The sequence below is a fragment of the Strigops habroptila genome, chromosome 10 (assembly GCF_004027225.2).
Source record: "Strigops habroptila isolate Jane chromosome 10, bStrHab1.2.pri, whole genome shotgun sequence".
Classification (NCBI taxonomy): Eukaryota; Metazoa; Chordata; class Aves; order Psittaciformes; family Psittacidae; genus Strigops; species Strigops habroptila.
The window spans coordinates 2,753,496-2,775,551 of record NC_046359.1 but is presented as its reverse complement, the minus strand read 5'-3'; the positions used below and the strand labels follow the sequence as shown (position 1 = coordinate 2,775,551).

At 36.0% G+C, this 22,056-nt stretch overlaps 2 protein-coding genes across 11 annotated transcripts in view; one reads left to right on the top strand and one right to left on the bottom strand.

Annotated features, from left to right (window-relative positions):
• The window catches only part of TFB1M (transcription factor B1, mitochondrial), a 38,402-nt gene that overhangs the window by 2,566 nt on the left and 13,780 nt on the right, over window positions 1-22,056 (bottom strand). For 4 of the 10 annotated variants that reach the window (XM_030499943.1, XM_030499947.1, XM_030499941.2 and 1 more), the window contains 5 exons: window positions 21,862-22,013; window positions 18,112-18,220; window positions 16,831-16,982; window positions 11,529-11,648; window positions 1,039-1,166 (listed from right to left, as the gene is read on the bottom strand). In XM_030499943.1, the coding sequence (XP_030355803.1) occupies window positions 1,039-1,166; window positions 11,529-11,648; window positions 16,831-16,982; window positions 18,112-18,220; window positions 21,862-22,013 (661 nt within the window). Of the gene's footprint in view, window positions 1-1,038; window positions 3,070-11,528; window positions 11,649-14,920; window positions 15,708-16,830; window positions 16,983-18,111; window positions 18,221-19,229; window positions 19,383-19,874; window positions 20,760-21,861; window positions 22,014-22,056 lie in introns of those variants that run through there. The other 6 variants (XR_003993559.1, XR_003993558.1, XM_030499944.1 and 3 more) reach the window with 6 other exon arrangements.
• On the top strand, window positions 7,082-11,062 carry CLDN20 (claudin 20). The gene has a single exon (XM_030499948.1). The coding sequence runs from the start codon at window positions 7,107-7,109 to the stop codon at window positions 7,764-7,766; it is 660 nt and encodes a 219-aa protein (XP_030355808.1). The 5' UTR covers window positions 7,082-7,106; the 3' UTR covers window positions 7,767-11,062.

Below are 22,056 nucleotides of genomic sequence, written 5' to 3'. Positions count from 1 at the left end.
CCAAAAATATTCTGCATCAAGTAGATATGCTGACTGCACATGCCTTCTGCTTACACTGTCAACTGAAATCATTCTTTCACAGATAAAAAAACCCAAACCACCACCCTGTAAATCAAATACAAATTGATCTAGAGTTTGACTACCTCATTTTCTAACCACCTCAAATCTTAACACAGGCAAACTGGTACTTGTTTTAGATCCAGTGTCTGCCTCCATGATATCAATGGCATTCACTACTTCAACAAAAAAAGTAAAATCAAACAATCCCCCAAAATTTCTATATTCACCTTTAAAATAGTGACATTTAAGGCTTGTAGTGCCATAAGGTGGCATCCTTCCTAATTCTGGACTACATGAGGGCCAAAACCATGCCCAGCAACATTAACCTAGCCTGCCTTGCAGCAGCACGCCTCTAGTCCTAAGAGCAGCTCCCTCCCACATTCTACAATGCTGAATGCTGGGTTTTTCCCATACCAAGCCAGACACGTGGCCATGCTGTAGTTTTAACAGGAGCCTTGGCAAACAGACTGCAAGTCTCTCATGTTGGTTAGAGAACCTAGTAAATTCCCTCAGTAAGACCTAGGGATTTTTAAAGAGTCAGTAAGAACCCATAAAAGGGCAAGCACAGAAAGAATTTAACCTTTAGACATTAACCTCAAATAAATAAAATTTCCCACAGATGATACTCTCCCTCCTCATGCTGCCATCTTTGGTTCTGAATTTTGACACTTTCATTTTTTAACTAAACCAAAAAATGCCGTAGTTTTGGTTAGTTGTTTGTTTCTGACACAAACTATCACTAATTTATCCTAGTAATTTTAACAACTTGAACTGCACTAACAAAAACGCACAATAATTACTACTTAATTACAGCAGAGATTCATCTCGTACTTTGTCTCCAGAAATCATTCAGAAATGGAAAGATCTGATAAACTGATGACAAATCTAAAAGGGAAGGAATAAAATCAAATGTGTAGCTACAAGTGCCGATGCATTTACAAAAACAGTATCTGAAACTTTTTCGTTAAAGATCCTTACTCAATTCCACGGAAGCAGTATTTTCTTCTAAACTGAAAAACACTTTGAACCACTTTTTCTACGAGTTCGAACGGCTGCTCTATCTTTGGTTGCACCAGTGGAGTGAAATGCACCACAGCCACATCCACCTATACGGAAAAGAAAAAGAAATTTGAGTAGATACATTCCTAGGAGACACATTATTTCTAAGTTAACCGGCTAGACGTCAGGAAACAGGCAGAACATAGGAAGACATTATTGTGACAGGTAACGTAACTGCAGTGACAAATGTCATGGTATTTGACTATGAAAATTCGGCTTAATTTTCAAGGCCCTACAGAATTTTAGTCTTAGTTATCTACATATTTCCAATTAGTTCACATGCCATTAATACTCAGTACCTTTTTCCCCATGGCACTTCCTCCATCTAGAACAACTTCCATGTAATCTGTAAAGTAATTAGCGTACTCTTCTTCAAATCCTTCCACAAGACAATTCTGACATGATACACAAATTAGACAATATTCGATATACAGGCTGAAGGGCAGCTGGAGAAAATTGGTATTATAATTAGAAATCAAATCCATTCCCTATATATTTTCTGTTGCTCTAGGGCTTTTCTCAAATGTAAGCCAAGGAATTAGTTTTCAGCATCCTAAGAGTGTAAAATTCTAGTCCATTTAAAGGAATGGTAGGTAGAAATAAGTTTGCACCCATTTTAAGTGACCATACAACTCTATATTTACAGTGTGTATCACAGTTCATCCAAAATTATATTTAAATGATTCTACAAAGATTTTTTTCAACCTTGTTTTATTCTTTTATAGCTCTAAAATCAGATTTGGTCACAGAATACTCACTTTCCCTGTGTCTGAAAACAGAATAATATCTTCCCTTTACTATACATATATATATAAAACCCCAAAATATGTATATATGTCATGCAGTTACAGAGATACTGTATTACACAGAGATGCCTAAATTCAGACTTCTGTATTAAAAAAAAATAGAGGCTGGGCTAAAAATCCAGTTCTGCACAACACCAAGTAAAGCAGTTTGTCTTCCACACTAGATACTAACAACAATATAAATGAAAAATTTCTGTGGAGGAGTACATTGACAATTTATATGATTTGTACAAGTACTGGTACTGTATGACTACAAAATTTTTAAGTGTCAGACTTTTAAAAATACTCAGTTTCTTATTAAAAGTGTCTGCTAATACGATGAACAATAATCCATCTTTTTAAAAGGTCTGAAAGCCAGTATTGTCATTCATGGAACAGTCTATGTCACATTAAATTGAAGACGTGCTTGTTCTAACTGAAATAAGAGATATACTCAGACCAAAGAACAGCTTCTGTTCTAAGCATACTCTCAGTACACCAATTGTTTGAGAAAACCTATAGCAAAAGAGTACTTCAAAAAAAGCGCAGGTTTTTTTCTACTGCTTGAACCAAAACTGCTCTGAGTTTGTGGAGGTTTTTTAAAACAATTAAATCATAGTAACCTCTGATGTGGACATATTCTGGCACAAAAGTGCCATCCATCCATGTTGTACTTTCAGTGGGAACAGCTCAGCTGTCAAATACATCCATCTGCTACAACTGCTTCAACAGCAGAGGTATTGTATTTGCCTTCAACTGAAATGATTCAATTCAAACAACAAGTTTTTTATGTAGACAGAACTTATGAAGCTGAATGAAAATACTGGCTAGAAAAAGGAAAAAAAAATACTGATTAATGGTGCTGATGAAAAAAACAATACTGAGTTTCCAGTATTAGCACTGCTAATCTCAAGCATATGTTACAGATAAGTGTTTTTTCTCTGTTTTTCCACCTTTTCTGAAAGCTAAAGCTAAGATCAAAAAAAACCCCAAAACCCCTAAATTATTAAAATGTAATGACACGAGAACGTATTTAAAAATTACGTAACAAAGAAAACTTGACATATGGAATCTGCAGTAAAAGGCACATAAACCTGTTTTCCAGAGCAGTTTCTGAATTTCTCAAGTGCTGATAGATTCTACCTTTGCCACAGGTTGCTGATACCTGTCAGGGAGACCACAGAAAGGCAGCAAAAACTTGTGTTCACACTGAGGCAGAACAGAGCAAATACTTCACATAACCAACCAGCTCCTTGTACAGACATACTGAGGGCTTGCATTCACACATGCACATGTTTACCCACATTTTTGTCAAGAAATGAAACAAAGTATTTTCTCTACAAACTCAGGGATAAGAAACCCACCAGAGATACCATTTGGGACCCCAGTTTCACAGAACTGCTTATAAGTGATATATCTGGTCTCTCTGGGAGTTGGAGCTGCATCTTTAACACAAATTTCTGAAGAAGAAAGAAAACACAATCTAGATGCAGTGTACGGTTTAACAAAATAACAGCTCAATTTGTAATCTTAAGGCCAGTGGGCAATAATTTCTGGTTCTGAAACAAAACACAGCACTTCTCAGCATTTGGTCCATTATAGATGCTGTTTTCTTTGGACCCTAGGAAAGCTGCCTGGTTACTATAGCAACAGATACAGGGGAAAGCTTTTCATTTGTAATTGGCCACTCCTTTAAAATTATACATGCTATTTTTCCCTAACCTTTTTAATATGCATAGAGTAGAATTATGAAAGCCAACAGAGTACACAACAGCACAATTTGCTGATAATTTTATCAGTAAAACTTTTCTTTTTCACCCTACCAAGTATGTTAGAAATATTTACAAAACAATACCCAATTCTCCCAACATAATGAATATGAAAATTATTCAACTGATACACCCTGAACTGTCAATAGTATGGCAATTATTCTCCCCTTGCTGGCTTGGTGTTTCTGAACATTGAAGGTTTATGTTCTGGTAGGGTAGGAGGAACACAATTTAATTCAGAGATGTCTGCTGCCTTACTGATTAAACCAACAGTATAAATCAGAATAAGCTTAAATGAGACAATTTTTACTAATTGTTGACAGTAAGGGCTTCATGATGGGCAATACATGTATCTTGCAACAGGGCTGCATTAAAAGAAACCCAAAGACCCTTTTTCAAGCTGTAATTTACTCAGAGGGAACTGAAACCTAAGCGGAACGTATTACAGCTTCACTGAAACAGACTACTTGAGATCTTACTAAGACACTTCTAAGCAAGCACTCTCACCAGCTAAATATTCAGTATCTGTCTACTACAGATAAATGTTAGGTCTAACACCACGTATGTGGATCTCTTAGCAACCTTGTTCCAATGCAAAGGTTTCATTTTGGTCCACTTTTCAGTGGAAAATAACTGTGCCACTACACTAACAGCAATAATCTAATTCCTGTGTAAGAACAGCTTTGTAATTAGTCCTTTCACACTGGGATCACAAACAGGATCACAGGAAGCCGAAAGTCAGGTGCAGAACCTACGCGTGTATCACTGCTACCATCAGCAAGACTTTTCCTAACTTCTTGATTCAACACAGCAAATTGTCAAGGCCATTCTTTGATGCGCTGCAGTCACCACACAAGCCTTTTTAGCAGCTTTATCCCTTCGTCCTTTTATACAGACCCATACAAACGTAACAAGTTCCAGGATGACCTACAGAAGGCTAAGGCTACCAAGAAGAGATAAGCAAAAAGCGTACTTGAACAGAAATGTCCTGCTGTTCCAATTACAAATTAAAATAAATTGCATAGTTCTTTCCCAGGAAATTTAAACTCTTAATAAGATTATCTGTGATGAAAAAAAAAACCAACAAAAACCCCAACAACCGACAAACAACAAAACCCTCTGGCTCTCAGTTCAACTTAAATGAAGCCTACCCTTCCCCCTCAGCATCTAATGACCCCTCACCCCCCAATCCATAAGTCTATAGTTTCTGGATTCCCGAGATTTTATTCCTTTTAATCGTTGTTCACGGTTTTCATCATAAAGCCCAGAGCTTTCATCACAGAACCTGGATATCATTATGTATTTAGGACTAAGGGCCTCTATGTGTTTTCCTCCATAATCTCTTTGCTTTCCCTTACTGAGCGTTTTGTCAAACAAAACTCATTAAACAAAGTACTCCTTTATTCTCGGGTGGATGGAACTAAGAGAGAGAACAAACAGCAGTAATGCACTTGCTGTAGAGAAGAGAAAAAAACAACATTCCAAGAAATTTTGCTAATACACGCCAATGCAGTTTTACAAGAGAAAGGACAGTTCCATTCAAGAAAAACCGCGTTTTTCCAGGACATCTGCAGTGAAGAAAACATCTCAGACCTCACATCCAGCAGTAAGTGCTACAAAAACAGGAACGAAACATAACTGTATTTTTTATTACACTTGCAGTGCATATACTTGAATTTATCAGGCCTTTAATTTGGTTCATCCCATTAAATGCAATGTATGACTACCATTTGCAGTGATTTGCGCTTATACTTGCGTGTTTTTATATGCTGAAATTTTAAAAAGGAAGCAATGAAAAAAGCTAACTCAAGATCCTAGTTAGCTGTTCCAGAATATGCTTTTGAATGAGTTCCGAGCTATCAAGACATGTCAGTTCCTTCTGTAAAAGGAAGTTAAGTCATCTTTCTCATGGGCCTGATACAGCAAATGATACTCTTCAGTCTGAACAAAACGAAGAGATTTGGAAATAGGCAGGTCTTTGAAGTAAGTTTTTAAAAATGAGTAGCTGTGAATAGTCAAATCCTTAACTATAATCATTTTTAAATAGATGTATGCTGGACAGAGTTAGCACATCCTTGAACAATTACCTGGACTAAGCACAATATATAAATTAGATAATTACTTGTTATGTAATACCACTAAAGACTGATATATACTGATCAAAACCTTGTTGTCTTACGTATAATGAAATAATAGTACAATGCTACAGATATTATGTTCCACTTCTTTCAACCTTAACCCTTATTATCACAGCTTTTCAAGAAAGTTCTAATGCTAAACACCAATTTTAGTATTATTGTTCATATTTAGACAGGAAGCATAATCCAGACTGAGGACCGCCCTTCCTGTTATCACTCTGATAAAAGACAAAACCTACCAATTACACAGCCCCACTTAAAAGGCAGGGCACCATTTCTAATCCTCCTCACAGAGGTTTCAAACCATTGTTCTTCCTCTGCTGTCCCAATAGTCCAGCTGACGTAACAGCAATGGTTCTGTCTTCCCAGGTGCACAGTTATCATACTGCCTAAAATGTTCTCATCTGTCAAATGAAATTTGACTCTGTATGCAAGAATAGCAGGGAGGGGGTTTTCTAATGCATTTTTAAAACTGCCACTTCATAGCAAATTTGTAAATTATTTCAGACAGGTAAGTGACTGATACTGCTGCTCTAAGTCAAGGACTGAGAATCACTGACAGAAAATAAAATATTGATTTACAAGAGTCACGTGACTTAATCGTGAAAATACTGCAAAAAATAAATTCAATCTTATTCCCCTTCAAAACCAGGAAATGTTGTAAGTTATTAAACAAAAGAACAGAGAATATTAAAACAACTGAAATGAAGGGTTACCTTTAACCATTCTTCAAACAAAAGAAAATATTATCAATATTCATTGCTAACAGGAACCGACTACAGCCACAAACATTTAAGGAAGGCACCTGAAGAGTAGAATATATTTTTTACCACAGCGTTTTTCTGCAATGATTTCTAATCTGCAAGTTCCTAATATTCCATTGACAATGTGTATTTGTCTAGCAAGCCTGCAATCTGCATACTATGACCACAAACAACTCAAGTAAAATAAGTTTTGCTTGATGGTTTGCAATCATGCAGGAAAGGGCAGCAGCTCCTTGTTACAAGCAATTCTAAAACACTGTCCATTTGCCATCATTTATGCTCGAGTACCTTGTGTACAGCTGCTCGGCTGCTCTCATCTGCTTCAGGGTCATGTTCAGATATCCATTCAGAAAGCTCTAATTTTAAATGCAAGCTTTTGTTGTTTGCTGATTTCTTTTTCTTTCCCCCTCACACTTCTCCCTCCCCTTCCTCCCTGTTACACAGGGCTACAGCCTTGGCTACGAAGCTACCGACCAGTTACACTCCTTTTCAAGAGAAAGGGCAGACAAAAGTTGACAGCAGATAATCACCATGGCATCAGCAAGTCTGCAGTTCTTTGCTTTTATTCTGGCTTTGTTTGGTGTTTTTGGAGATATCACAGCCACCTTGCTACCAAACTGGAAGGTAAATGCAGATGTTGGTTCGAATATCATAACAGCTATAACACAGATGCAAGGACTTTGGATGGACTGCACATGGTACAGCACCGGGATGTTTAGCTGTACCCTAAAATACTCCGTTCTCTCCCTCCCCGTCTACATCCAGGCTGCACGGACCACCATGGTACTGTCATGTATCCTATCAGCCTTTGGGATCTGCATCACTACAGTTGGAATGAAGTGCACAAAGTTGGGAGGGGACACTGACAGCAAAAGTCACGCTTGTTTTGCTGGAGGGGTCTGCTTCATTCTTGCAGGAATTTTTGGATTAGTACCAACATCCTGGTATACAAGAGAAATAATTTCAAATTTTCTGGACCAGACTGTTCCAGAGAGCAGTAAACATGAACCAGGAGGAGCGGTTTACACAGGATTTATTTCAGCAGGGTTTCTGCTTATCGCAGGTGTTATCTTCTGCACTTCATGTTTTAAAAAGCAGCAAGGAGCATGGATTTACCCTCCAAAGCAGCACCATTTCCCATCTGCAGAGCAGGACAGCAACGCAGGTTACAACCTGAAGGACTATGTGTAAATGCAGTTATTTCTATCCATTGATGCCTTTTTTTTTTGTGCTAAGTGTAGCTTGATTATTTCAAAGAATGTATAACATAGCACTTTTCTTACATCTGAGCTGAAGTTATGTTTAAGTAAAGTATTTCATTTATAGCAGCATCCACAAAAGGAATGAAGTTAAGAAATAATGCTTAAGTCTGCTCCAAGAGTACTTTTTTCTTGATTTTTCAAACCATTCTTTTTGACTTTCCAAGTAACATTTATTGAAGAAAAAAGGAACTATTTTAAAACATAACTGACAGTACAGTTAATGTATTGATGGCTTATTACAACAAAGATGCTTAAAAACTAACTGCCTTCTATTTAGCAAATCAGGCTATCAATAACATACAATGTTTTATAGCATATTTTACATTTTTATCTTTATTTTAATTATGGTGAAAGGAAAAAAAAAACAACAACCCAGCCACTCTTTGTCCAAGGAGCCAAATTGAATGATTTTTAAATAGCAGACCAATCTGCCTTTCATTTTCAGTTCTAAATTGCCTCAGTAACTAGATTTCTTAAAATACAAAACAAAAAAACACACACAAAACCCCCAAAACAAAACCCACACCAAAACCCCATAAGACCCAAACCTTAACTGCATTGTATATTCTGCATATCAGGCTGAAGAATCAGCAGTACCATTCAAATCTTGCCAAAAATGGCTCTCCCGCCCCAAACTGCCACCTGCTGTGGGTTTCATTTATTATTGTTAAAGAAATGTCTGCTCTGCATTCACCAATAGCTACTAATCTATCACTACACAATGAATGTTAGATGTGAGGAGTAATACAACAACAGAAATGTAACCATGACTATGAAAACACCTGCACACTGTAATACGCAGGATGCAAACTAAATTATCTATGTTCAAGAAAAATCTGGAAACGTTCTGACTTACACTTCCTCAAAGTAGCTTTTAACAGCTCAAATAATAGAGCTACCACTTATTGTCTTCTATGTTCCTGGCCTTCTAAAAGAACTTTGTAAGTCTTTTTAATTATTACTTTAGGGTCTGTTTCAGGCCTACACCCACATATTTTATTACTGTAAAACGTAATATACAATGGTGATAAAGAGACAAGTAACTCCCTTATTTTGATTAATAATCTTAGATCCTTTAACCTTTTCTTCCAACACACAAATTTTGTTTTGTATTGATCACTGGCAGAGTATGGTCTATCTAAATGCTTCCCTAAACGAGAATCAAATTGATGTTAATTTGCTAGCATTGGTAAGAGAATGAAAGGGGTATGACACAGGCCTTTAAATTGAGGAATATCATAATGCTGGACAAGTCTTTTAACAAGACCAACTGCTATTTATTTGTCTACAACTTTCATTTCCCATATTATTAGCCTGAAATTCACTAAAACAGTACGAAGGGGCCTTGACATTATATGTACAGTTTGATGGAAAAAGATCTTTTGTTATAGCATTTGAGAAAGTGAAATGTTTTATGCATCTAATGTGTAAAGAGGCTTTATTCTAATACACATAGAATGGAATTACATCTTGCTTGTGTTACTACTGTTACACAACTGCTTTGAGTTTCCTATGTATTCATCAAGGAGCTTGTTTTGTACTAACCCTAATGCTAGTAGCAGTAGTTATTCAGCACTGCAGAGACTTAACTGACCAAAAAGACAAATTTTCTTTGCTTAGACAGTGCTGTGCAGCACCATTCCACTCCATAAACCAAGAGTCTTTTGCATCTCAACATTCATAGTATCGTTGAAATAATATTCATTTAATGAGCAAATGAGGTAAACAACTCATTCCCAAAAACATGCATCTCCACCTGTTGTAAGGATTTTGACATAACACTAATGTGTGATCATTGCTATGTATGTGAATTAAAACTAACACTGTAAAATAAGAACCAACAGCATTTTTACAGGACAGCATAAGGGAAGGGTAAGAATTGCAAACCATAAGCAAAATGGTTACAAAAGCAGTAAATTTTATACAGAGGTACCTAAACTTCTTTGTATACCTATGACACAAAAATCAAGCACTGAGCCATTTTGTTCACAGTATGCTGAAGAGCTTTCCATGAAAACAAAGATTCTATCAGAAATGGTAATATCTAAACCCACATGTCAGTCTACAGCTAAAAGAACAGGGACAAAGCACAGGATCCACGTAAAACAGAAGTTTGAAGGAAATAAAATACATTGAAAACGGGTGCTAGGTCTGTCTGAAAAATTCGTACTTTCTGCTTTTGCAATATAAATGGTATTTGTTTTAACTCAAAGAAATATATTAAAGATATGCTTCCCTTCAATGGTACTGCCTTTTTTATTCAACAAAGCACCGACTGTAGGATTTGATTATACTAAGACATTTGTCACAATTGTATGAGTTACCTCTCCCTTGGCCAATTGTGGCCTTTTCAGCACAGGAAAACAGGAATATCAGGTACAGCTTCCTAATTCTGAGACACCATCTGCACAAGACTTTAGACTACGCTAGCTCTACTATGCCATCACATTGCATCCACAGCTGAGAAACCATCACAAAATTGGTATTTTGGCCTTCCTGGAGACTATTTCACATATTTAATGGGGAGATGACATACTGAAATTATGTTTCGTTCACCTAGGAGACAGGAAAAAAAACAACCCTCTACTAATCTAAAAACTCACAGCAAAAAATGTCTTAAGCATGGTCATTTTTCTTCACAACAGACTGCTGTCACGACTAATAACTGAATACACTTGATCAGTTACTTGCTCAAAAAATACTAACAGAATTTTAAATTATCATCAGAATATGCTGAGATAGAGGCCTTAAAATTTGCTGTGATAAAAAGAGAGAGAATAACCTTTCAAAGGTTCTCAAGAGATAAGCCTGAAGAGTAAAAAGACCAGAAGATAGACTGTGGTAAGGAAGAAGTGAGATGTATTGATAAGCTGAACCAACAAGTTTAAGAGGAACTTTCAGAAGCTGCAAGTTCATTTCTGAAACAGAAGAGTACATTTCCATGTGCATTCAGGGAAAACTGACCCCACTTAGTGTCAGGCACACATTTTTACATAACAAATCAATCAATCAATAAAATACACTCTTGCCCAAAACACAATTTATTAATTTTTGATTCCTACAATCATAATGGCTATTGATAAAAAAAGTAGACAAGAGGACAGCAAAGAGACTGTTCTCTACTCAAGAACAGATAAGAGGGAGAAAAGATTGTTACTTTTTTAAATAGGCAGTGGGATGTAACTGACAAAGTGCTATAGTGAATAGGAGGGAGTTAAATATGTTAAAGATGAGTAGGGTGGCATGTAAAGATTATAGACATGGTAAAATCAGAGATCTTTGACAAAGATGACAAATGAAAAGCTTTTATTTATCAGGGTCTTTCAAAAGACCCGTCAACTTTTCTAGGCGTAATTCCCGAACCGTTTATAAATGCAAACTGTAAAACTGTAGGCTTTCCAAAGGTGCTACAATCCTAGCAAAATATCATATCATTCAATCCTTATCAGCTCTTCAGAAGCACCTAAAGAAGTTTGCTGATCTTGCAGACAAGCTTGAAGGCCAAAGCCAAGTTCTAAATAACCAAAAAAAAGCACCTTCTTGAAGCGAGTATGTTTTGTTTACAGGCATATCACATCACTTCATAGTATGGAGATGAACCAGAGCACCAGTGTACCTTACTCAAAATCAGATATATTGCTTGACTAACAAATTAACAAAAAAGCCCCCCAAAAAATACATCAAAACTTACCTCTGGCTTTGGAACAAAAGCTTCACCTGGAATCACAAAACAGTTTTCAACAGTGCAGAGATGCTGAGACATGATGGACAGTCTGCTACGTTGCTTACCTCCTGGATTAGCTGTAAGCCTCTGTTGAAGAACCAAAACACGTAAATCAGTGAAACGGAATTGACTATGTGGTCAGTTACATTAAAGCTTGATTTTCAGTATAATCAAAGGCAAACTAAAACAAATAATTAATTGCTAAGAACTCATATCAAAGTTTATGCCTAGTTAGTCTAGATTTTTTTCCCTCCAGCATAGCAACATTTCACTAAAATACCATGCTAATTTACAAACCAAGTCCTGCAATCAAATGCATGTGAAAAGATGCTCCTTGAACTTCTGCAGAACTTAATGAACGTCAAATAATTCTGTATGAGCACAAGAGAAAACTAAAACTAAAGCTATTCTGATGGCAGAATTCAAAACAAACGTAACACCAGTTGACAGTATTCTCATGTCCTTTTTTCCACTGTTTCTGTATCAAACAATGCTATTTTTTTTTCCTCCTTCAAGATGAAACAAAGCTCCATAAACTCAGAATCAGAGAGAAAACAGAATTTCATTATTGACTGCTCTACACTTACAATATATGCAAGGAAGCTGGATCTACTTTACATAAATTTAGCTTAACAAACAGTAAGAGCATTTAATACTTAATATGCTCATTTTAGCGTTCCTCTGATTTTCCTAAGAAATTTCTTACAAAGATTATCAGAACAGTAGCCTGGACAAAGGTTGTCTACGCTTTCATGACCTGGCAAGAAACATGTTCTGTGTGTTCTGCTAACACAAACAAGATTTAAACTAAAAAGCATCCAGTAAAACAGTCTGAAATGGTAAAAGACATTACACTAACTATTCAGAAATAGAATTTTCAAGATTTCTGTTCTTATTTACCACTAGCTTAGTAAAAAAAAAAAAAAGATGAAAGCCAATTTGCATATCTCATAATATCTGTACATCACGTAGCTTCAGATGAAAAGCCTACTCATGAAATGCTGCCATGCTTACTAAAATTATCCCTGAAAAGTAAAATTAAACCTATTGCTGAAGTTCTATTTTGTTTTTTAAAACCAACTCTCCTGAAAGGCAGTTTCAGTATCAGCATAGAGCAAATGAAACACTTTTCAATGATTTTTTGGAAAGAAAGCTTGGTGCTTCTTTTTGCTTACATCAGCATTTAAAACTACCGTCATCATTGTTTCAGAGGAAACCTATCAGAAAAAAACACCTCTCTATCCACTATTGTTATTATTCTCTGAAAAAAACCAAACCAAACCAAAACCAAAACAAAACCAAAAGCCAAACCAGCCTGCAAAGTCGAACAATGCAATCAGATACACACTTCCTTAACCTCTGAAGTGGAAATGAAGCAGACCTAATGACAACGCTTGTAGTCTTTCCAATGCCAATTCAAAAAAGCAAGTCTTCCCACAAAACCCATGCAACAAGCCTCAGGCAGTTAGTTCCTGCTTCTCGGCTGCAGAACAAATAACATCCATCTCTGTGCAATAACATCTTAAACCACTTCCACCCACATCAGCAACAACACACTTGTATATGACACTGCTCCAGGAACACAAAAATGCTGAGAATAGAATCATTTGGGTTGGAAGGGACCTAGTCAAAGATGATTTGGTCCAGCCCCCCTCCAATAAGCAGGGATATCCTCAACTAGATCAGGTTGCTCAGAGCCCCATCCAACCTGACCTTGAATGTTTCCAGGGATGAGGTATCTACACCTCTCTGGGCAACCTGTTACAGTGTTTCACCAGTTTCATTGTAAAAAAATCTCTTTCTTACATAGTCTAAATCTGCCCTTTTTGTAGTTTAAAACCATTACCCCTTGTCCTGTTGTAACAGGCCCCACTAAAAACTTTGTCCTCATACTTCTGTAACGTCCTATTTTTGTAGGGTTTTTTCTTCTCCTCAGTTCTCAAAATCTAATTTGCTCCTACATGTAAAATACAAATAGCATCTGAAACTGCACATGAACACATGCTGAAGTTCAGCTAACTAGGTAACATTTTGCTATTAAAATTTTTGCAAGGCATGAAGCACAACAAAGATTCTGAAGCTTAGTACAATCCAGTGGTACTTGACATCTCTTTTAATGCTGCTCACTATCAACCACTGACTAACTTCAGGAACGACTGTTTGTTTTGTTCTTCAGTAAGCTATATCATACAACTGTGCTTTTCATACATGTGTATTAAAAACCCATTATCAAACAATCTACAAAATCTGTCACAGTAATTAACCTACCTGAAGGATTAGACTGTCAAAGCTGACCATATAAAGGAATATTAAATACATTTTACTACACAAACCACTTTCTGCAAAACAACTATTTTATTTTAGAACGTAAATATTTATATCCAACCTGTATCAGTTATGAAAACGTAATAGTAATTTCTCTTTAGTTTGCTGCTAAAAAATCTGAGTTTTCCACTTTATTAGCACTTTTTGCCTAGCGTTCTAAATAGACAGCAGTGTTAGACACAAAATGATTAAGTGTTCCACATGCCTTTCTTCTAACAGTTTAGCACCCCACCTCCCAGCCTGCAGATCATTTTGGCAGAGCAGTTCAGGCAAACTATTCTCTGCCCAGGTTTACTCAAAATTAGAGACTGACAATAATCTTCTAGTTAAACTAAAATATGACTAATTTTAATGGAAGTGGGCCAGGACGTACATGGCTCAGGATGCAAACTGAGGCAACCAAGGGCTGGGTCTGAGGAATTTGGGGCAAGGTAAAAATTCTTATCCACAAAGTAACAAACCAATTTACAAATTTAAACTACAGGGAGACAAAAATTATCTGCTCAACAATTAAAAGTGCCATTTTTACTGCTGTGAATATCTGGCCTTATGCTCCTTAACAGGTCTCAGAATTCAGCATATAACATAACTGCTGGTTCCTCAACAACCAAGTTTTAATCAATTTAATCAAATCACATGAGAACAGAATGGTCTGTACTGACATAACTCATGCCAGCATACCTGCTACAAGGAAAGAGAAGAGCAGGAAACTACCACTGCAACAAGGGCAAAAGTATTTTCTAATGTTATACTAGCAAAAACAAGCTTGACCACAAACAATGCTTTATTTTCTTACTGTTAACATCAAGTTATCCTAACTGATGATAAAGCACATGGCTTCATTCCATGACAGCTTCCTACCCTTCTGCCAAGTTTATGGCATATACACTGACACTTTTTTGACATTTACACTCTAAGCTTAGAAACATGAGTGAGGACATCAAACTTCTGGGTATAACACATTTTTCTTTCAAGAATATCAAACCACAGACATATAAATATCAGTAGCAACTTACTTATTATCTGCATGACACTGTTCTCTATTTCCTTGTAGTGAATATGCTTGTGTATGTCAAATTACAATTATTAACTTAAGCAACTCCAGAGGGCCAGAAAAAGACAGAGATTTTGATTACCATCCTTCCTCCTAACCATAAACCAAAATAGCTTCTCTCAAAGCAGTTTTTCATGATGTCAAATCAATCATGGAAACACAAACCAGAAATCTTGAACAATTCAGTCTTCGGTGGAAGATCGGAGTTTAAATAGACGTAAAAAAAGAATCAAGAGATCCCAGAATGTAAACTCAATAATTAACACTGATTAATCACTGACTGTATTACCTCGAACAACATATTCAGTTTCCTAGTGTTTCTAACTTCTCAGCATTCTAAGTACAAGGAACTTACAGAGTGCATGGTATTTTAGATCTCATTGAGCTATGCTGGGTGCAGAAGCACTATAATCTGCATGTCACCAGTGGCGTGTGCAGCTGGTTACAGCTATATAAAGTACTGAGTGCACTTATCCTCTCACTCAGTGCTAGGCCGATTTTTTCACTGCTGTCACAAAACTTTGCATCTTGCCCATTATTACTTTGCAGTTTACCTCATAGTCCATTAGACATATTTTGCAACAAGGTATGATCTCAAATGACATGAAGTTCTTCTGGAAAAGAGATTTGGGGTTTTTTTTAATACCTGAAACCACATGAGCTCAGAACTGAGTTAAGAAATCCAGCTTATTCCATGTTTGTCCCTGGTGTTCTCTAGAGCCATCTACTGGAAATATCAGTACTTGTCTTGAATGTTGATTGCAGGGCTAGAGTAAGGACACCACAATATCGTTTTCTGTGACCCCCAAAAATGACTGCAGACATGCCGCTTGCATATATACTTATTACTAATTTATGTACAAAAAAACCCAGCAAAATTTTCCTATTAGGATTTTTACTTTGAAAGATTAAAATTAAAATCACACACACATTTAGGCTGCACATCAAACCCCTGGTATTTACAAACACTGGACTAATTAGATGGAAATTCAGTTTTCAGACTGATGTTCAATTCATTTTTCCTTTTTTTTTAAGCAAGTGAGATGCTGATAAGAAGCCATACTGCTTTCATAAATACAAAGCAAAAAGTCTTCCAGCCTTTGTAATATGATCTATTTCATCCAATGGCAACAGAAATAAACTTAAAATCTGAAAGCATTGAGGAATATCAACTGATCTAGAATTAATGATACTACATAGCAGATTAGTTTAGCTTTGACACAGTTTGCTGTTGGACTTGCTCTGACGGAACTCAAATGATGCCTTCCTACACATATAAGACTGGCAACAATCCATTAATAATTCTGATTCTCAAGTCTCGTTCAAAAAAGCAAGAGTCAGCTTCCATGGTCTTGACAAACACTTCCTCTGTGTTAAGTGTTTAATCACAACTGGAAATAATGCTAACCTTCCGTTCTTATTTCAAGGAAGGTGTCTTTTTAAAAAAAATACTTTTAATTAAGAGAGCAAAGGAAATAAGTATCAGTGTATTTCTTGAGAGGATTGAAAGGTAAGGAAAAATAGACTGATGAAAAGGTGCATGAATGACCAAGAGAGAAGATAGTTAAAAACAGAAGAGTGCTGTGGAATCTATTCATGCTGAAGAAATCAAGACTTCAGAAAATAACAGATTAAGTACCTCAAGGAAATATATCTCTCCGTAAGAAAAAAATAAAAAATAAAAAATTATGTCCTGTGAAAGGATCAGAGCAGATGATTAATTCAACATTAAAATTCAAAATTTACAGCCACACAAACTAAAAATCAAACCAACTCTTTCCTCTTTTTTTTAAAGCCATCTAAGATTGTGTTTGTACTTTTAAACAAGAGGCTGCAAATTTTTGTTCCATTTAGCATCTGTAAAATTTTGGGAAAACACTAATATCTTACCTCTGCTACTTCCTTCTGAAAAGTCAATGTCATCTGCGTCCTGCCATAAATAAAAGGTCCATCCTTTCTGGAAACATTGTCAAGCCATTTGATGATTAGAGGAGTTGAAACACTGAAGGGGAGATTCCCAATGATATGTATATCTGGTGGCTCTGTTAACATTTGATGGAAGAAAAACAACTGTCAAAGAGTTTTGGATGAGATTCTGCCATGAAAGAACACGTAAGAAAGAAAGATACGTGCATATCAACCTAGACTTCAAATATGAAAACAATTTTTATCGTGCCTCACCAGAATTATGCCTTTCCATTTACATTTGTCTAACACTGACAAAACTGTGTTACTATTCTCAGTAATTTCTTGGAAAAAAGTGGTTAGGTTTGGTTCTCATTTACATTTGAATAAATCAGTAGCTTTCAGCTGACTTTTAGCTCATCAGCAGATTTCAGCTGAGCTACTCCAGAATAGCAAAACTGTAACAACAGCAAAACTACAACAGTGTAGTTCACCACGTCTTCATAATTCCCAAAACAATCATCTAGATCAAATTGGACAGAGATCTCCTTCTGTACAGAGTCCTCTGAAATCAAAAGGGTTTACGGCAAGTACAAGACTAAACCATTAAGAAGTGATATGTATTGTTCAATTATGGATCCTATCAGTGTATGTGTGTTGTACAAACACAAAGCAGGCATTTCATTAGTGGGGATCCTTACGTCTAACCAGCAGTGCAATAGAAGCGGGCAAAACAAATGCAAGTGTGTTGTTTCTTAGACCCTACAGCATTTAATAACATGCATTTAATGGTTGGACTTGATGATCTTAAAGGTCTTCTCCAACCTAGTTGATTCTATGATAATACTAATTCAGGCTGGTTTTCTGGCACACTTCTTATGCACTTTTTAGGCTGTGATATTTCTAGAATATTTGTGATATTACACACGTATCAGAGATGGCCAAGTATCTTTCTAAAACCCACCAGCCTTTCAGATTTTCATGACACTAATACAGAAAAATTATTTGCTTTTACACTTTCCAAGAGTCATTATTGTACAGTCAAGACATTCAAAGGTTAATCACCAGAAAGCTCCTCACTGTTGTTTAAGATGAATGTCACACCAGTTCCTTCTAGAAAGGAAGAAAGCAAGCTCATCTCTCTCTTCTCACCTTCAAAATGTACCAGAAAAGAGTAACACCTGCACTGAGTGAACTCCAATTATACCACCACACTTAAGATGTAAGAAGCCTTAAAAATGAAATAAACCAAATCCAAATACTAACCATCCTCCCAGTTCTTTTTTAAGTGCTTTGGAAAAGCCTTCTCCATCTTGTATGTCAGGATATCTCCATGAAGAATGCGCACCTTTCCTGGAGCTGCTTCGGATAACAACTGTTTGTAAGCAAGAAAGCAGAATTCACAGTGAGTATTAACTAACAGATTTCCAGTTTCAGCCATAGCAGAAACAAAAACATTGCTATGTATTTATTTTCAATACACAAAAAAGCACAACCGTAATTAAAACTGAGGTACTATTAGTAAGTATTTACTTTCAAAAAGCAAACACTAACAAAAAAAGTTTAATGTGTGACTGTAAACACTATTCACAGCTGTAGAATTCTCAACAGGGAATTTAAACTTGAAAAGACTACTAAGAGTGTCTTCAACAAGGACAATTAACAAACCTGGGCCACTAATAAAAACCCACCTGATTTAAGTAATAAAGCAAGCAGCAGGTTTTGAAAAGTTTTTACATCCATTACCTATGGAAACACTGCTCATGTTGTTTATTCTGTCTCCCCTGCCGCTGCAGGGTCTATTATCCAATTTTAGCCATATGTGATAGAAGGCTGCAGAAATATTCAGTCATTTTTTCTTTTATATAAAAAAGGGGGAAAACATTCTCTCAATACTCCCTGTAGTAGCTTGTACTCGCACCATTAAAATCCAAGGAGTTCCCCAAAATGAGGGAATGAGTATCTAGCAGTAGAGAAAAATTTCAAGAAATTGTATCTTTTTAGACATTTCAAAAAAATCCACTGTTGCCAACTTCTCTATCCCACTTCTGCAGCTTATCTAGTATTTAATTAAGACTGAAATGCAACCTCAGAACAGGCTGTGGTTTCATGACCAACTCTTTCACTTCTGGTGTCAGTTTACACAATCAGAACTAGCTAAGTTTTTTAGTGTTGTACTAACCTTTTCTCTTACAGTATGAAGCTTTCTACAAACAGCACAATTCAAAAGCAAAGTCAATTTTTACAAAGATTTTGGGGATATTTATTGTTCCTATGTCAGAATAATGAAAAATGGCTCAAAGAACAATTTTGCTTTTGCACAGAAATCCAAAACCATAAACAGTTAAGTGCTAGTGGCTTAACTGTTGAAATAAACTGCTCACCATTGTTAGTTCCATCTCCAGTCTGAATCATGTTTATATGCTCAGGGGCACAAACAGCTTTCACAGGTCTCTGAGCCAAAAGAAGAGCTGCTTTCTCATACTGCTCAACAAACCTCAGCATGAAATTTTTCTGAGTAAAAGTTTTTTTACCACCAAAACAGCTAAATTTTGTGTAGAGTACTAAAAAAAGAAAAAGAAAAGCTCAACTAAATCTATATGTTCCTATGTATTTTAAATGCAATTATTTTCAAATAGAAGAAATAAATCTAACCTCAACTCCAAACCATTTAATGGATTTTTCAGCATTACACTAGCAATTATATGGCATACAGATTCACTAATCTGCCATGATTTGTCAAATCTTTCTTTGAAGCTGTAATAAATGCTATAACAGAATGAATGATAATGTAAGATCAATAAAGTTAGAAAATAGCATAAGAGGAAGCAGACAGCTGCCTACACAGTAATGGATTAACATATGTTACATTGTTTTTTTAATAATGGTTTTCATGTCAAGAGGACTTTGGGTTTTTTTTGAGTATCACAACATAAATGAGAACTGGATTTAACTTGCGAGTAGAAAATCACAGTTGTATATTTATAATTTGAAATAAAGACTTGGAAACCCACTGAAACGTTCTCCACTTTAAGACTGATGTGCGCAGCTAACAGTTCCAGGAGCTCTTGTGCAGCAAGCACATGAGCCAAGTGATTCTGCATCATACAGATCATCTCGTTGATCACGCACAACCAAAAGGGCATGAAGAAAACACGAAGGGCACAGTTTAAAAAATAAAATGGTCTTCCTGGAAGAATTCTGTATTCAATACACTCTCTGGCCGAGAGCTCCCTTTCACTCCTCATCAATCTTCCCAGCCTCATAACTATGAGGGCATATGGCACAGGGAATTTGTGATTCTTTAAAAGTGAGACAGAACTGACAGACTCTCAGCTTGTGTAAACTTCTACTCTGTACGCATATGTTTTTCACTATATTTCAGTTTTGCAGCAAAGAGGATCCCAACTTCAGTTTTCTGATAGAGACCACAGCCCGGAAAAGTTAATGAAAAACACTGGACACTTTACATTGGTGATTTTATAAGTATCTAAAGAGACATTTTTAAGTAAGAGTCCTCAGTTGTTACTTTAATCTCTGATGTTTTGCTATTCAAACCTCAATCCATTTATGAGCATCTGGTTTTGATAGCGTTTTTAACAGGAAACCAGAAAAAAAATAGGTATTACAACCCACATTATCACAAAAGAAAGATTCATTCTATTATGCATCATCTTATTTGGAGGGAAAAAACAAATTTAACAGTAATGGATGCAACATATATAGTTTTCATTCACATCCACTGTTACCGAGTTATAGCATCTTTATATTCAATAACCTCATTCAGGCATATTTATTTCTACTGTAAGGAGGTTGCTAATTAAAAATAATGACTAATGTTAATTCACTTGAACAGTAAAGATAATTACATACCAAAACCTCATTATAGACCCTGAAAAGTACACTTTTATTCAGAGAAATCTGTTGTAGTGGCTGCATTTTGGAAGATCGGGAAAATTGTGTAAATACTTAAAAACCTGTTAACTAAAACAAGTATCATTTAATCTCAAATTCTCTCCAATCCCAAAACAGTTCTTAAAATCTGAAACAGAAATGCAGATTTGCCCCCACTCAAGAGAAGTGAAAACATGAAGTTTTCATACTTCATAAAGATGGCATACTGTAAATTATTAATGGCTAAGCCTACAAAGACATAGTTACATGCATATTCAGGTTTAAGTATATGAGCATTTTCATTCCTATCTTAGATTGGTTTTGTCCTACAAAGAGATGGTAGCAGTTCTCAATTGAACTGCCTATTTATTTTCACTGCTGATTTACTACAGAAGACACAGTGCAATATAAGGAAAGACCTTTGAGATTGTAGAGGCACAAGAAAACAGTTAAATCTGATTTAAAAGGAGATTTTTCTACGCTGTTTTTCTTCCTAGATTTATACATCCAAATTCCATAAACATGGAAATTTAATAGCAACACAATTTAATAGCAAACAACTATTTTTCAAAACAGCAATTTGAAAAATGCCACAATAACTTGTGAACTTATATCAACTTTAAAAGAAAGGAACCAAAGTTAAAGAGCATTTTTTTTTTTTAATGTAAAATAAGCACTGGTTTATTCTTCTGTATTTGGATATCACCCATACTGAACATTAACTGGAGTGGAAATATGCTTTCACAATTTTATAAAGCATAATTATTAGGATTAAAATGCAAAATAAGACCAAAAGACATTATGTTCAGCCTTCAAACTATTAGTTCATCTGCACGGTGAAATGCAACCGAAGCATCTTAATCAGAAAAAAAAAAGACAAGACTCGGCATTAAGTCAGTTGCAGGATCAGGTCCTGAGGGATCTATGAGAAAGCAGGAGCAATTAATTGCTATACTGTGTATTTTTATCTTCAAGCAAATGATAGCTCTGGTTTAAGCCAAAGCAGCAAGCCTGTTTTTAATGCTGAGATCTCAGCAATACACTTAGCACCTTTCTATGTTCTTAAACTGTTCTTATTCAATATTGTGGATACATTTATACAAGTTATTCTCCAGCTGGTACCTGTAATCCTGGAATAAATCGAGTATCTTTTTCAATTAAAAGGAGTTGTTCAACACCAGCACTGAGAATGGATCTGGTAATCCCTCCTGGCCCGGGGCCCACTTCACAAACATAAGCATTTTTCAGGTCGCCAGCGTGTCTCACTATCTTGTCTGCAAGACACAAGGAACACACAAAGCTTTTATTCTGCAGAAG

Bases quoted from the DNA above. Each gene is read 5' to 3' on its own strand.
- CLDN20 (XM_030499948.1), top strand. From the start codon at position 7,107: ATGGCATCAGCAAGTCTGCAGTTCTTTGCTTTTATTCTGGCTTTGTTT.